This window comes from Peromyscus californicus, unplaced genomic scaffold (genome assembly GCF_007827085.1).
Source record: "Peromyscus californicus insignis strain IS unplaced genomic scaffold, ASM782708v3 Scaffold_9__1_contigs__length_137607984, whole genome shotgun sequence".
Lineage (NCBI taxonomy): Eukaryota > Metazoa > Chordata > Mammalia > Rodentia > Cricetidae > Peromyscus > Peromyscus californicus.
In genome coordinates this window covers 76519740-76534489 of record NW_026294617.1, presented here as the reverse complement: position 1 = coordinate 76534489, position 14750 = coordinate 76519740, and the positions used below count along the sequence as shown (strand labels likewise).

General features: G+C 42.8%; 1 protein-coding gene across 2 annotated transcripts; it reads right to left on the bottom strand.

Annotated features, from left to right (window-relative positions):
• Positions 1-1640: 1640 nt before the first annotated feature.
• On the bottom strand, positions 1641-14050 carry LOC128106076 (NADPH-dependent 3-keto-steroid reductase HSD3B3-like). Of its 2 annotated transcripts, XM_052731389.1 has the most exons (3): positions 13906-14050; positions 4963-5127; positions 1641-2452 (listed from the first exon to the last, which is right to left on the bottom strand). In XM_052731389.1, the coding sequence occupies exons 1-3, from the start codon at positions 14048-14050 to the stop codon at positions 1641-1643; spliced, it is 1122 nt and encodes a 373-aa protein (XP_052587349.1). The 2 variants fall into 2 exon arrangements, with proteins under 2 accessions (XP_052587349.1, XP_052587350.1); XM_052731390.1 differs by lacking the exon at positions 4963-5127.
• Positions 14051-14750: the final 700 nt, after the last annotated feature.

The window sequence follows — 14750 nt, the reverse complement described above, 5'->3', positions numbered from 1 at the left end:
GTCAAAACAGAAACATGTAACCTATTGTGGCTAGAAATTGTCCTTGGAATTTACTTTTATTCTCAGAAACAGGTGACTCTTCCTTATTTACCATAGAACACTGTCCAGTGAGCCGAACTGGGGCTCTCTCGTTCTGGCAGGGGTAAAGGAAGCAGAACTGGCTGACAAAGTCAGAGCGTCCACTTCCAGATGACCCCTTGCTAATGTGAAACCAAGTGGGGCTTCCTAGGCTATAAATGGCCTGCTTGAAAATGGTGCTTGTTTCTGTCTCCTGATATTGTAGTAACCAGGAAAACACTCTTAGGTTTGGTTTGCTGTAGAGAACTTCAGCATGGTTTTATCTCCTGATCCTCGTACAGGAGCTCAGTCCCAATCAATGTCATCTTATGAACATTAATCAATGTGGGGTGAGAAAGAAGTTTTGATGCTGGATGAGACTTTCATGTTGTCTGTGATACCAAAAGGCAGGTGAATTACTACCCAGTTGTGACAAGAGACAGTTTTCTTTCCTCTATACTGTGTCCCCACAGCTCCCTCAGGTTTATGATGTCTGGTTGAGCAGACAGGGACTCTTTCAACTGTGGGGTCTGTAGTAAGCTACTGACCCTGTTATCTTGTAAGGCTTCAAACCTGTCCTGACTGGCTTCCTCTGCCTAGGGAAGCTGAGGGATGAGAGGGGAAGGAAAGATGCTAAGGCTATAGAAGGACCTGGTCATAAGAGATTGGGAAACTGAGGATGAGAGGAGAGGCAGCTACATTTAGAGGTAGGGATAGCAGACTTTCACATCATAGATTCAGGAGGAGGTACATTTGGGGGAATTCATTACAAGGAGACTCTCAGATCATCTCTGATGTCCAGGACCATTTGTCACAGAACTCACAGCCTCCTGGGTACCTAACAATGTTTGTCCTGGTTATAGAGAGCTCAATGTATATTTGGTAAGAAGGGTAAGAAGGAGGGAGACCAAGGGAGGCAAGACTCTTCCCTGGAGGAACAGACTATGTTTCAAGGCTGTGCTGTACCCACTGACAACCAGTGTGAGCTCCACCATTCAGTGGGAGGAAGTGGGTTTGAATATCCTAAGACCATGAGCAAGATGTTGTCTGTGACCTGATGATGCTGAACTGAGGCACTCCAGGTCAATCATCTAGTCCATGCTTGGGCCCACCTCCATGGGAGTGACATTCTGTTTCTGTTCTGACTATGGCCTTAATTGGATATAGAAAGGAAAGCTGGAATCAAGATTCACCAAACCAACCTTCTCTGGATTAGGCATGAAACCTTTTTATTGTTCTTTCTTTGAGCTTCATGAAGCAATGGGAATTTTCTCAGACAAGCAATGCTTTGGGACTGTGAGAGGGGAAGTGGAAACACTGATGAAATTCTAAGTTACAAGAGGCTCTGGGCAGTTCAGCCCCAGAAACTGAGCCTTTATTCATAGCAGCTGAGGCACAGCCTGTGTGTCTCTGGGCAAGTGCTCAAGGCAAAATTTTGGGACTGGGTCAGTGACTGGCAAGGCTTTGGTGACCAGAAGACAAGTTGGCCAGTGTGTCAAAGGGAAGTGTAGGAGTTGGGTTGTATCTTAGATCCTTTTTGGAGTATCTGACAACTTCAGAGCCATGTCTCTGCCATGGTCACATCACTGAGTCTTTGTGTTTAGTGTTCCCTTGTGCTGCTCCACTAGTGACCCGATCCACTGCGAAGTTTTCTGTCTGGCATCCTTCCAGCTGACAGGTGGCTCATAGCCCAGATCTCGCTGAGCTTTCTTGTGGGAGAAGGTGAACACACTATTTACCACTGTGACCATAAAGCGGTTAAAAGGAGGCTGGTAGTTGTAGATGGGACGCAGCAGGAAGCTCACAGTTTCCAACAGGAAGGCAAGCCAGTAGACCATGGGCAGAGGAAGGCTCCAACTGGAACCAAGGCGGAGGCCCCAGTCCTTGCTCAGGACATAATATAAATCATCATAGCTTTGGTGAGGGGTGTCATCTGAGATGTAGTAGAACTGACCTTGGATATTTGGTGACTTCTTGGGGTCTCGTAGGCCCCTGGCTGCCAGAATGTGTGCCCAGGCTGCATTAGTCACAAACACTGGGCTGATCACAGAGAATTTGCCCAAACTGTCAAGTATGCCATTGTTCTTGAGTGCTCTATTCACTGCATATGAAACGTGTTGACTCCCTTCCCCATAGATGAATGGGAGTCTTAAGGCACAAGTACGCAAAGTGCCACCATCTTTCAGGCTGCTCCCATTGGCTGCCAGCACTGCCTTCTCTGCCATCTTTTTGCTGTATGGGTAGGGATGAGACCATGTGCTTTCATGATGGTCTTCCTCGCAGCCATTCTGGATGATCTCCTTGTAGGAGTTTGGTCCAGCCACAGACACTGAGCTGCTGTAGATGAAGACCGGGACACTGGCTTCCACACAAGCATCCAACAGGAGCTGAGTACCTGAGCATGGGAAGTTCACCATTACTGGTAGGAAAGAAGCTCAAGGGTCCACTGTGGAGTCAGAGTCAACCCCACCTCAACCCCAATGGAAGGGCTACTACAGATCTAAACACATTCTTACCTGATCCTGACTCAAACTGCCATTCTATAGCCACAGAATAACCCCCAAATTAAAAGAGGCGACATTTAGATTCTGAAAAACAGGGATTTCTAGGTTTCTGAGTTTATAGAGCTCTCTCTTTCCTTTTCTCTGTCTCTCCCCATCTCTCTATCTCTGTCTTTCTCTTTCTCTCTCTGTTTGAATATAATTATTTTTCTTTTCAGTGTTGGGATTACACCTAGGCTCTTCCACATGGTAGACTAGGCCCATCCCACTGAACCTCTGTCCCAGTTAGCTTTCTGTTGCTGTGATAACCACATGACCAAAGGAACGTGGGGAGGTGTAGCTAGGGTTTTCCTGCCTGGCCCACAGTCAGGATAAATCTCTGTCACCGGCCAGTCCCACAACCGCTCAAACCCGACCAAGTAAACACAGAGACTTATATTGGTTTCAAACTGTATGGCCGTGGCAGGCTTCTTGCTAACTGTTCTTACAGCTTAAATTAATCCATTTTTATTAATCTATACCTTGTCACGTGGCTTGTGGCTTACCGGTACTTTACATCTTCCTTGTCCTGATGGCGGCTGGCAATGTCTCTCTCATTCAGTCTTCCACTTCCCAGCTTTATTCTCCTCCTTGTCCCGCCTATACTTCCTGCCTGGCCACTGACCAATCAGTGATTTATTTATTGACCAATCAGCAACACATTTGACATACAGACCATCCCACAGCAGGGAGGGAACAGTTTCTATGGCTTCTATGTTCCCATCGCAGTGTCTCAATAAGGAAAGTCACCCAGGAACAAAGGCAGGGACCATGGAGGAATGTTCTTTACTGCTTTGCTTCCCATGTGCTCAGCTTGTTTACCTGTATAACTCAGGACCCCCTGCCTAGGGGTAACACACCCCACATTGAGCCGGGCCCTCCCATATCCATCACTGATCCAGAAAATAACCCACAGATATAACCCCTGGCCAATCTGATGGGAGCATTTCTTAGCTGAGGTTCCCTCTTTTCAGGTTACTACTGTGAATCAGAAAAACAGCATTTTTATTCTGGAAAGTACTTCCCTTGATTTTTATTCTGGGAAATTATTCCTTTATGCTGTCTAGAAACTGACATCAATAAATTCCCATTAAATTGAGGATGTTGCTCAGTTATTGAGCCTTTGCACTGTGTGCAAGGTTTGATCCCTGAGACAATAAAAAAATTCAAAAAGGCTTCTTCCCCAAATAAAAGTGAAGAGTCACTTATTTTCATGTATTTCTTTTCATTAAGATACCATAGTCTCAGAACTAGTTCAGAATTTACAGCATGCCTGCTCAGGTATAGTACAAAGGCAATATGTCTTTATCTTATTTTATTTTATCTTATTTTTCAGATAGACTTTTATTCCTATGCAGTCCAGACTGGGCTCCAAGGTATAATAATCCTGACTCAGCCACCTGAGTGCTGGTATTACAAATGGGCACCACTATGTCTAGGCACGCAGTATACACTTATAACTAGGCATTAAAGGCTGATATTTTTTCTCCTTTAGTTAAGACTAACACGGAACTGAGAATCTGAGTATTTACACACCAATGTGCAGGGCAGGGTGTGAGAGAAGTAACCAGGTAGAAGTAATAGAGATACTTTTGAGTTGGGAATGGCCATCACCAAATAATTAGTTGATTTGGTAAAGGAGCCCAAGTCACTAAATTTGGAGGTCATGTGGAGGATACATGCCAGACAGGACCTTGGAAAACCATGATACTAAGAAGACTCACTTTTTGTGCATGTTCAGTGTGATCATATTATATAGTAAAGTCCTTTACTAAAGTATATTGCAAATCTACTTTCCGAGGACTAAGCATTTAGGTATGAGGATCTAAGGAGGAGTCTATCTGCCTTGGCTAGGATGAGTCTTCAAGAGTGGACTAACACTAATATAAAGAGATGGCCTTGTAAAAATTGGAAAACTGTTGTTAAGAAAACAAGTGCTGGATCATTCTTCCTGGTAGACCCCTGTGGAGTGGCTTTGATGGCTCTCTACAGAGGAAAGGTCAGGGTCTGGTCCAGAGAGGCAGTGGATGGATGAACATCAAGCATTTGGAGATGAAGTCCACTCACTATGGCATGGAGGAGCAGGAGAACTTTCCTGGCTTTTGGAGTGTCCTGGGTGTGGCTTTGTCTTTTCTCTCCTTATGACTACCTGTGGGGCCTCTGTTCCCTCCTCTCTCAGCACAATCTCTTCTTCTAAACATCAAGGACAACCGCCCTGAGTTCTGCTAGCTGGGCTGACAAGCAGAGGCATCTGATAGACCCAGAGCACAGCAGGTGTTCCATGGCTGGCACTTCCCTTCCTGTCCTCATGCTATTTGACCATTCTGATTTTCCACTCTCTCCATATCCTCCAGAGGCATTGTACCTTTCAGGTTGATATCCAGGACGGTCTGTCTGGGAATGGCACCAAAGATGTCAAGGGAGGCAGCGGTGTGGATGACAACAGAGACACCCTGGCAGGCTCTCCTCAGGCACTGGGCATCCAGAATGTCTCCCTTCAGCACTGTGACCTTGGATTTTGTCTGCAGCTCTGAGGAACACAAAGCAGGTCATTGGGAAGCTTTCTGCACAGGATGGATGTTTCCTGACACAGTATCAGTGACCTAGGTCTTCAAGGGCAGTCAGAGTGAGAAGATCCTGGGAATGAGGCCTTTGTACTGAAGGAACAATAAATGCTCAATAATCAGAATGTATCATTTGTAGGGAAGGAGGAAGCATCTGTGTCCACCCCTCCCTTTGTAGAAAATGAATCTGAGCAGTGAGATATGATTTGTGCTTTGCACATAAAAACAGAGTTATGGGAATTCATACAGTGATTAAAGCAACCAGAGATGGGATGGTCGTCCAATGTAAAGAGGGAGAACTAGGATTTAATTGATAGAGCATTATGGGGGACCAGGCCCCCACTTTTATGACCAGGGTAGTCTTGAGCATGGAAAAGTGGGAAATATTTAGATAGAAAGGGATACCTAGATGAAGAGAAGAAAGACAGAAACACAGGCTAGCCTCGGAAAGACCTGGGTCAAAACTCACCAGCCCAGAACATTATTCAAAAGGGATGTTTTTAACAATGACAATGGGTGAGATGAAAGACCTCCCCTTTGCTAGATACAGCCAAGTGAAGACCCTTCCAAACATTCTGTACTCAGTCCCATGGTCCAATCATCATCTTATGCAGATCTGCTGGGGAAAGCTACTAGGAAACCTCGGTGGGCTCTAACAGAGAATGGGGAATCACTTGTGGATTTTCGCTGAAGGAGAAAAAGAGGCAGAGTCTTGCCCTGGGAAGTTGTAACAGAACTCTCAGTTTGCAAATTGACAGGCATGAAGACATAAGAATAACCTGGGCAAGCAACAGGTTAATCAGATTGTGTCCTCCAGAGTTCCAGTGAGGAGGACCCAGAAGAAGGAGACACGAAGATGGAAAACTGAGCTTTGCCCCTGATAGGTCTTGATACGTTCTGAGTCTGGGCTGAGCACAAATGAAGAGTGAGCTCAATTACAAAGAGGCAACTGGAGCCCCAGGGAGAGAACTCAGAATGGGCTCCTGTGATGGGTTTAGCTGAGCATTTCTTATTGGACAGATACATTGTAAATGAGGAAACCCCCAAGGGACCATACTACATCCAGGGGCAATGGATAGCTTCAGGTTCCTCTCAAATTTATAGAATAATACTAGCTAGCAATCACAATGTCACCCAAATTAGTTCACAAAATTGATGGTGTGGCAAATGCAGCCTGTATCAATACCCCACACTGGCTCAAACTTCATAATTTACACATGACTTTCTCAGTTTGCTATCTCCTTTCCCAGCTATGTCATGAACTTAGGATTCTAGTGTCCTTGGTATAGTTTGGGGAAAGTGCAGAAAGCTCCAGGGACATGTCTAAGGACACACATCTTTCCAGTGAAGGCTCTATTGTCCCTCTGCCTCCATCCAATCCATTCTCACTTCTCTATGCACTCTAAGATCAAGACTCATTCAGAATCAACTCTTTTGAGACATCATGTCAACTAAATTTGCAATGAATGCCAAAGAATACTTTGATAGAGGCAGAAGTAGAAATCCAGAGCTGGAGAAATCCTTCTTGGGACAGATTACAACCTCCCCTGAATGTGTCTACTGTAGTCCACCTCTCCCCTGTCAGGGAACTCCAGGAAGGCCTTGACGTAGAGGATGAAGGGTAAAAGCCTTCTGGGAAGGCAGCAGGTACCAGGATGGGAGTCTCTTTCTGTGTGATTTCTCCTCCACTCTTCTTAGTAGCTGACTTTAGACAGACAGGGTCAGAAAACTTGCTGTGACAGAGCAGGAGGAGCCCAGATACAGGACCAAGTAGACTCACACATCTGTTCTTTGGGGGGTCCTGAGATACCAGGAGGTGACATCTTTGTGCTTTGTGGTAGAGCCACATCTCTCACCTTGTCCAAGACACCATGGACTTGGCAGTTGTTCTTCACTGCCACATCATAGAGCTGATGCTGTGCTGTGAGCTGCAGTAGGAGATCCAGAGAGAAGCTACCACACTCCAGCCTTTGAAAGGACAGAGGCTACCACCAGACCTCCTGGACCCCTACTCTTCTCTGTCTTATATTAGTTGCAGGATCTTCGGGAAGTCAGTTAACATCTATGTTGTCTCTTTGTCTATAGAATCAGAAGACAAAGTTCCCTTTGTTTTGAGATCTCATGGGGATGGGAAAATAAGTAGTTTCCACCATCGAGATGTCTCTGATTTATAGGACACCAGAAGGATTCTCTACTCTGAGAGGAGGGAGTCTCAGCTGAGAAATTACCTCAGTATGATCAGGTGGCAGGCAAGCCCGTTGGGCATTTTCTTTTTTTCTTTTTTTTTAAACAAAAGCCACACACCTTTACATAGATAAACAAATGCAGCATAAATCAATGAAAAACATTTTCACACAGTTAAACAAATATTGTATTCCATAACAAGAAACAGATGTGAGTTCCTCTTTTGAAAGCCTCTGCAAAATGTGCTAGGAAACCATCTGCTGGTACCTGATGGTCAGAAACTTCCTTCTCCTTACAATCTTGTGTGTCACTCAGCCTGTACAGCACCTGACAAAGAAAACGATGCTGCTTCTGCACTAAAATGTGAGGATTGGTATATGTAAATGGATTTATATAATGCTCATCGTGTGTGTGTGTGTGTGTGTGTGTGTGTGTGTGTGTGTGTGTGTGTGTGTGAATAGATAAATTATACATTTCACTTTCCTAAAAAATTACCTATTTCAGCTCCTCACATTTCTTTGAGGTAGATAATCCCAGACAAAATTTTAAAAAAAGATAGTGAAGCTTGCTGCACATGTCTTAGGAACACTGGCTCAGTTACAGAGACGGTGTTGGAAGTACAGAGTATTCTTTAACTTCCTCAAGATGGGTTTATTATCATCAAGTTCACAATGGTGATGTCTTATGAAACAATCAGGATATTTTCTTTTTTACCCTCTTGACATGTAACTTAAAACACAGAAAAGAGATGGGAGTTCCAGACGTAACAATTTATACATTACAGAATGAAGTAACATAAGAACTTAATAATTTTTAATTACATACAATGCACATCCTACCAAAATCATATAAACCAATCATTATATTAGGTATATATCCATACAGAATGACATATAATACATCAGCATATAATAATATGTGAACTAATATAATAGTGGATATATTCATGGCTATCCCAATGTATTTCTAAAACGAATATTACAGTTATGATGGGACAGTTTCTGTGGCAACAGAGTGGGCTTTTTAAATTAAAGCTGGCAAAAATGTTTACTAACATTTGATAACAGAGTTTATTAAATAGGATTCCTCCAAATATGAACATGTTCATTTATTGCATAAATATTTAGGGATCACACTTGCTGAAAATTCTACAGCTTTCCCTCTCTTGCATAGAGCTTTTTCTTTGCAGTCTTAGTATTACCCCATTAGCTGAGTTGTTAGTTTTTGTTCACCCTCTCTAGTCTGTCCTCTTAATGAAATACCACATGCTATATATTAATTGTGCATCTGCTTTAAATCATTAATTGACTCCCATTGTTATGTATTTGGTAAATACTTGGCCAGTGACCAAATGTTTTTCCTGTAGTGTGTGTACACATCCATCCCCAAAGTTGCTATGACCTTCCTTTGCACATGCACTCTGGGTTCATCCTAGTACCTTTCATTCTCCTCAAATATATGGCTAGATTTTCTAGAGACTTATTCGTCTCTACCATTAGTAACAGTGAGTATAGTTATTATAAAAGTAGGAATCCCAATTTAATTTTTTCTAAACTATTAGTACTCAAAGCATTATGACTGGCATCTTGGTGCTCAGATTCTTGGGCAACACTTGAGTCTCTGTTTAGCCATGTGATGGTAAACAGCTACTAAAGTCTCAGTTTTACTGTTTGTAAAATATGAGTATTAATTTACCTTATAACAGAATTATATGGTAACTCATGACTTCTAATAGTGTCCAGTCTAATACAGGAGACAGACAGATGGAGCAACTCGGATTTATTGTAGATGCTGTACAGCACCTTCAGATAGATCCGACTTTGGTGTTGGATAGATTTCTCTCAGATTGTATACAACCTGTGTCTGTTTCATCCGTTCATTTGTCATTTGAGAAAAAAAATGGAATGACATATATTCTTTGTAATGAGAATGTAGCTCATAGTGACAAGGCCTTCCTTGGCCTGTCTGTTTAAGCAGAACTCCTCACCCCTCCTTTCCAGTCTGTTGACTCTGTTGTCTTTACACCCCTCCTTGTTCTTCTCTCTACCTAACACAAAGGCATCTGGCATCCTTCGCATTTAGGGCATTTGTTTCTTTTATATCTTTAAATGGTAGAATGCAAGCTTCACTTGAACAGGTACTCATGAATACCAACCTCCTGTAAGGTCCTGTTGCGTATTTTCATCATTAGTGATGAATGTGGGTGGCACCATCTCAAGAAAGCAGGCTAAGAAGCCATGAGAGCAAATCAGTAAACACCTCCTTTCATGGCCCCTGTATCAGCTCCTGCCTGCAGGTTCCTGCCCTGTGTAAGTCCCTGTCCTCATTTCCTTTGGATGATGAAGAGTGATATGGAAGCTCAAGCCAAATAAACACTTTCCTCCCCAAGTTGTTTTTGGTCATGGTGCGTCCTCACATTAATAGTAATCATTACCAAGATTCTTTAGCTTATTTATTTCTTTGTTTGCTGGTTTGGAGACAGGGTGACTAGGTTATTTGTAAGGAAGTTAAAGTAGTAAAACATGAAGCAGAAATTTACGGTTTATTTTGGCATTTTGTGTATTAACAAAGGATTTCTGAGGATAAATATAAAATAGGAAAATGTGTTGAGAAGAAGGCAGAAGTAGTGTTTTTGTTTTTGTTTTTGTTTGGTTTGGTTGTTTGGTTTTGTTTGCTTAGTTGTTTCCCTAAAGATAATGATAGTCCCAAATTAGGAAAGAGAGATAAGACCCAGAATGAAGGAAACAATTGGAAGGGTGTGAATGGATGGAGAAAACTGCAAAATGATTTCAGAAAGGCACAGGACTTCTTGTAGGAGGCACAGAGGTCCTCATGCCCACAGATGAGCACTAGGGGAACCTGGAATGTTAGCATACAGAGTTGTTCCTTCAAGGAAAGGGATGCATAACCAGTTGTCTGTTCAGAACACTGGAAGCATATATGCATTCTAGCCTGGCCACCTTTATACAACCTGTGTGTCTGGAAATCACACTGGACTCTACCCTAGACTTTTCTCAATCCATAGAACCTATCTTTATGGAAGGCATCACGTGTACTTGTCATGTCTGATAGTTATTTAGCATAATTTGTTTCTTAAGGTTTATATGTGCTTTATTGTGCACATGGTATTGAGTTAATTATCACCAGGAAAGTTTTTGCTGAATTCTGCTGTGCTTAAATACAGCAAGATTAAACCATTCAGTGTCAGAATCCAGAAACTGGAACCAACACCAGCTACTTAGTGGTATTGAACTACCTTCTTGCCTCCCAGGAACTGTTACCTATTAGCATTGGTGCTCAAAGAGACCCCTGAAACTTCAGGGAAGATGCACATGAGATCAAATAGACAATGAACAGATATCAAGGAATATTAGCACCTGCATAACCTTTGATTCTCCATGTTCATATTGGGGAGTTTTCCCAATAAACAAAAAGCATAGGGTTCAATAATCAATACAGGGAAGAGCAAAACCAACATAGGTTTCTTTCATCTGATCTTAATAGAGAACTGTGGCCCCTCCCCCACCTCTTTGGTACAGGTAGGCCATCTATATTCTGACATCTCCTGCGTCTTTATTTTTTTTTTTTTGGTGATTTTTTTTGTGTTGTTTTGTAATTTTTACTAAGTACTTCAACATTTCATATATTTTACAAACTAAAAATGCAATGCTTTTCATGTACTACTCACTTTGGGATTTCAGAAGCTCCTGGAATTCCAAAGGATCTACATGTTAGACCTGTATTTTTAAATATGCATTTATATATGTCCCAAGGTTATATAAGATCTCCAGAAATCTGATATGTTTGAATGCATGTTTTGTTATCAGTGTTTTTCCTTTTATTTTCCCCTGAGCTAAGGACAGAACCCAGGGCCTTGTGCTTGCTAGGCAATCGCTCTACCACTGAGCTAAATCCCCAACCCCTGTTATCAGTGTTTTCATAGTATAACATTGCTACATGCTTAAAAATTTAAAAAAAAATAGTTTTTTTTCTTCCTTAAGGGATAAAATGGAATTGTATTAAAAATTTTGTTTTAGCTCTTAACTATAATGCAAATGGAATTTGTTTGGTTCTTATTAGGTTTGTGTGTGTGTGTGTGTGTGTGTGTGTGTGTGTGTGTGTGTGTGTGTCTTCCTTTAAAATTGCTCTCCTTCATTTTAAAAAAAAACAGCCAAGGGATTTGGGTATGGCTAAAAATCTGTTGAGTTTACTATGTTCCCTGTGTCTTGGTGCAATCTCAGCTGTTACTGTTGCAACCATCTGCCTGGGCTCTGAATTTGCCTCTGGGATTTCTGGCCACTGAATCTAGTGTAATAACAGAGATTTGTATGTCATTGCATTATAAATAATATTAAAGTTCTTTTATGCTATTCTACTTTATTAAAAAAAAAGCTGAGGGAGTCTAGCATGGTTAAAAATCTGTAACAAAAATTAACTTAAAACTTGGAACTCTAAACTGGAGCTGCTCTGGGAAACAACACATGGTTCTCCACCATCTAAACTAAACGAAGGACAGTTAGGAGGCTGGCAGCCATCTCTGCTAGGGCTGGAGAACAGGGGGGTCATGTGACTTCATTGCCATCTTAACAAAAGGTGACCACATGGAGTGGGCCTACCAAGGAGGCAACAACAGGTGTCCAAGATATTTTAGATTAGGATGTATTTTTGTATAATTCCTGTCCTATCCTGAAAATAAGGTTTAAGGAAAATAGGATGTGAAACAATGCTAATTTAATGAGGTATTAAAGCAAGGAGGTTAGATATACATTCCTAACTCTGTCTCTGTTGGCCTGAACAGGTTGAACTCTAGGTAAAGAGAGAGCCTTTGCCAGACTGCTTACATTTTTCTCTTAGTGGCATATCTTGGCAGGGCCCACTGATATACACCCACATCACCCTTTTTGTTTGTTTTAAGATGCTCTGAATGGGCAGGGTTTGGAGAGAGAGACAGGAATGGGGCTTCCAGACCATGCAGGGATGAGATGGAAGTCCCAGCTGAAAAGAAGACCCTTGCAACTGTTGCTTGTCAAAACTCTGAACACTATTACATTTAACACAACAATACTGACCCAGTATCTTTGTGTGCTAATCCTTTCTGTAATAGATAAAATTTAATTTGACAATGGATTCCAGATAAGTGTAGCCCAAGAACTACTATTTCTAAACTTATTTGTTGCTCAAGTATGTCTTAAAGTGTTTGGACACTGAGTTGTGGTGGTTTGAAAGAGAATGACTCCCATAGGTTCATGTATTTGAATACTTGGTCCCCATTGGTGGAAAGGTTAGGAAGTATTGCCTTTGAGGAGGAAGTGTGTCCCTGGGCATGGTCTTTGAGGATTCAAAAGACTTGCATCATTCCCAGTTAGTTCTCTGCCTTGGCTTGTGGGTCAAGACATGAGCTCTCAGCTATTGCTACAGTGCCATGCTGCCTGCTGCCTGCCCTGCTCCCTGCCGTGACAGTCATCAGCTCTAACTCTCTGAAAACTCTAAGTCCCCAACTATCTCTTTCTTCTATAAGTTGTTTTGGTCATGGTGTCTTATCCCAGTAATAGAAAAGTGACTAAGACAGGCCTCAATCACCTTCCTTCTTCATAGGACCGCATCACACCAGCTGCAGGTATTGGTTCACCTTGGGAAGGAAGGACAATCAAAATCAAACTATACAGTGTCTGATAAGAGGTTTTATACAGACCCTATCTGACAAAGCCAAGGGATGGGTGGGTGTGATCCAAGCAAAGGGGTTGAATAAACTCTGGAGAGTATGGAGGAAGAGATGCATTCATAATGGCCTCACAGTAGGAGCAAGGGTCCTTCACAAGCTACATCCACAGAGGATGTGAGAATGGAGCAGCAGGGAAATGCACTATCAACCCAGTGCTTAAACTTGGCCTGGGGTGGGGGAGAGATAGCATAAAAACATAAGGTACCTCTCCAGCATCTGTAAACATCCTTTGAGGATGAAGGACAGAGAGGAGGAATGATGGGAAAGACATTGAAGGAAACCCCATGACACATATGAAATCTACCTGGCCCTCAGTCTGCTTCTATCCTGTGTATATGCTCTCTAGTCCCCCTCTCCCTCTCCCTCTCTCTCCCTCCCTACCAACTTCATCAATTTACCTTTACATTATAGTCACTTCCTGCTATGAACTTCACTCTCCCCTAGTCTTAAATAAAAAGAAACTACAAAGTCGAAAGGGAATGTTCAAAGGAGGCAGGTTCACACTGCTCAGGTCTCTAGTTTAATAATCTTTTGCCAGTGTTGCACAATATTGCCATGTGGAGACAGTTTAAAACAAGAAAGCTTCTAGCAGTGAGAAAACTGATCTGCAATGTCTAAATAGGAGAGCAGCCTGAAGACCAAGGGCCTGCCCATGGCCATGTTCTCTAGTTCTGGGTCAGGCCAGAATCTACTTTTTCCAACTATTCAGTGCCTTTTATGCTGTCTCAACTGTGATTACTCCTGCTGAGGCTCTTCAAAGATCCACCTGTTTCTTACTTGGTGACAAGGAAGCCCTCCCCATGCCCAGTCCGTGTTCACCAGCCTCCAGGTCACTTACTGGATAATTCCTCCCTGTGTTTTGGAGTGAAGGACCTGAACAAGGCCCTGATCTCCTGCAGGTTTTTCTCATAAGCCAACATGCGGATGATCCTCTGGCCCAGAAACCCTCCTGCTCCTGTCACCAGGCAGCTCCACACAGGCATGGTCAACACAGAAAGCAGATCGCAGTGGCCTCAGGTGTGATGTAACGTCACCCTGAGGAGGGATAGAAAGAGAGGTGCAATGGGTACAGAGTCATGGGGTTCCTACTATGATGACATAGTAGAAAAAGATGTTCTAAAGATGGTTCTTTAACATTTCTCTCATAACATCGCTTCCATGATTCTAAAATATCTGGGTTTTCTTCAAAAAACAAGCAACAGTTCAGTTCTGCAGCAGACACCAGCTGTGCAACCTCTAAGTCCGGTCAGCTCTGACACTGAGACCCTGTCAGACCTCACATGACAGGCTGTGCCCCAAGGTTGTCCCTCTCACATGAGATGCCACTTCCAAGCCCCAGACTGTCTTACCTGTGCTTCTGAGAAAGCGTGCACACCCTGGGGTCCTACAACCCCTCACTGCATGTGGTTAGTTCCTGCAGCTCCTCTCGGAGTTCAGGGACTAAAGCTTTTATCCATTAGCTTCCTATGAAGGATACCCAAAGGGTATGGAGGAAGCAGAGCACAGGCTGAGGAATGAGAAAGGGGAACAAGGCTTCTACATTCTTGTTTGATATAGTAACCTCCAAAAATGTCTATCTATTCAGCTACCCAGGATCTTAGGAGGCTGGGACTTCTTGCATCAGTTGATAATCAAGACAATGCCCCTCAGGTCAATCTGATGTAGGCAATTCTTAAGTTGAGG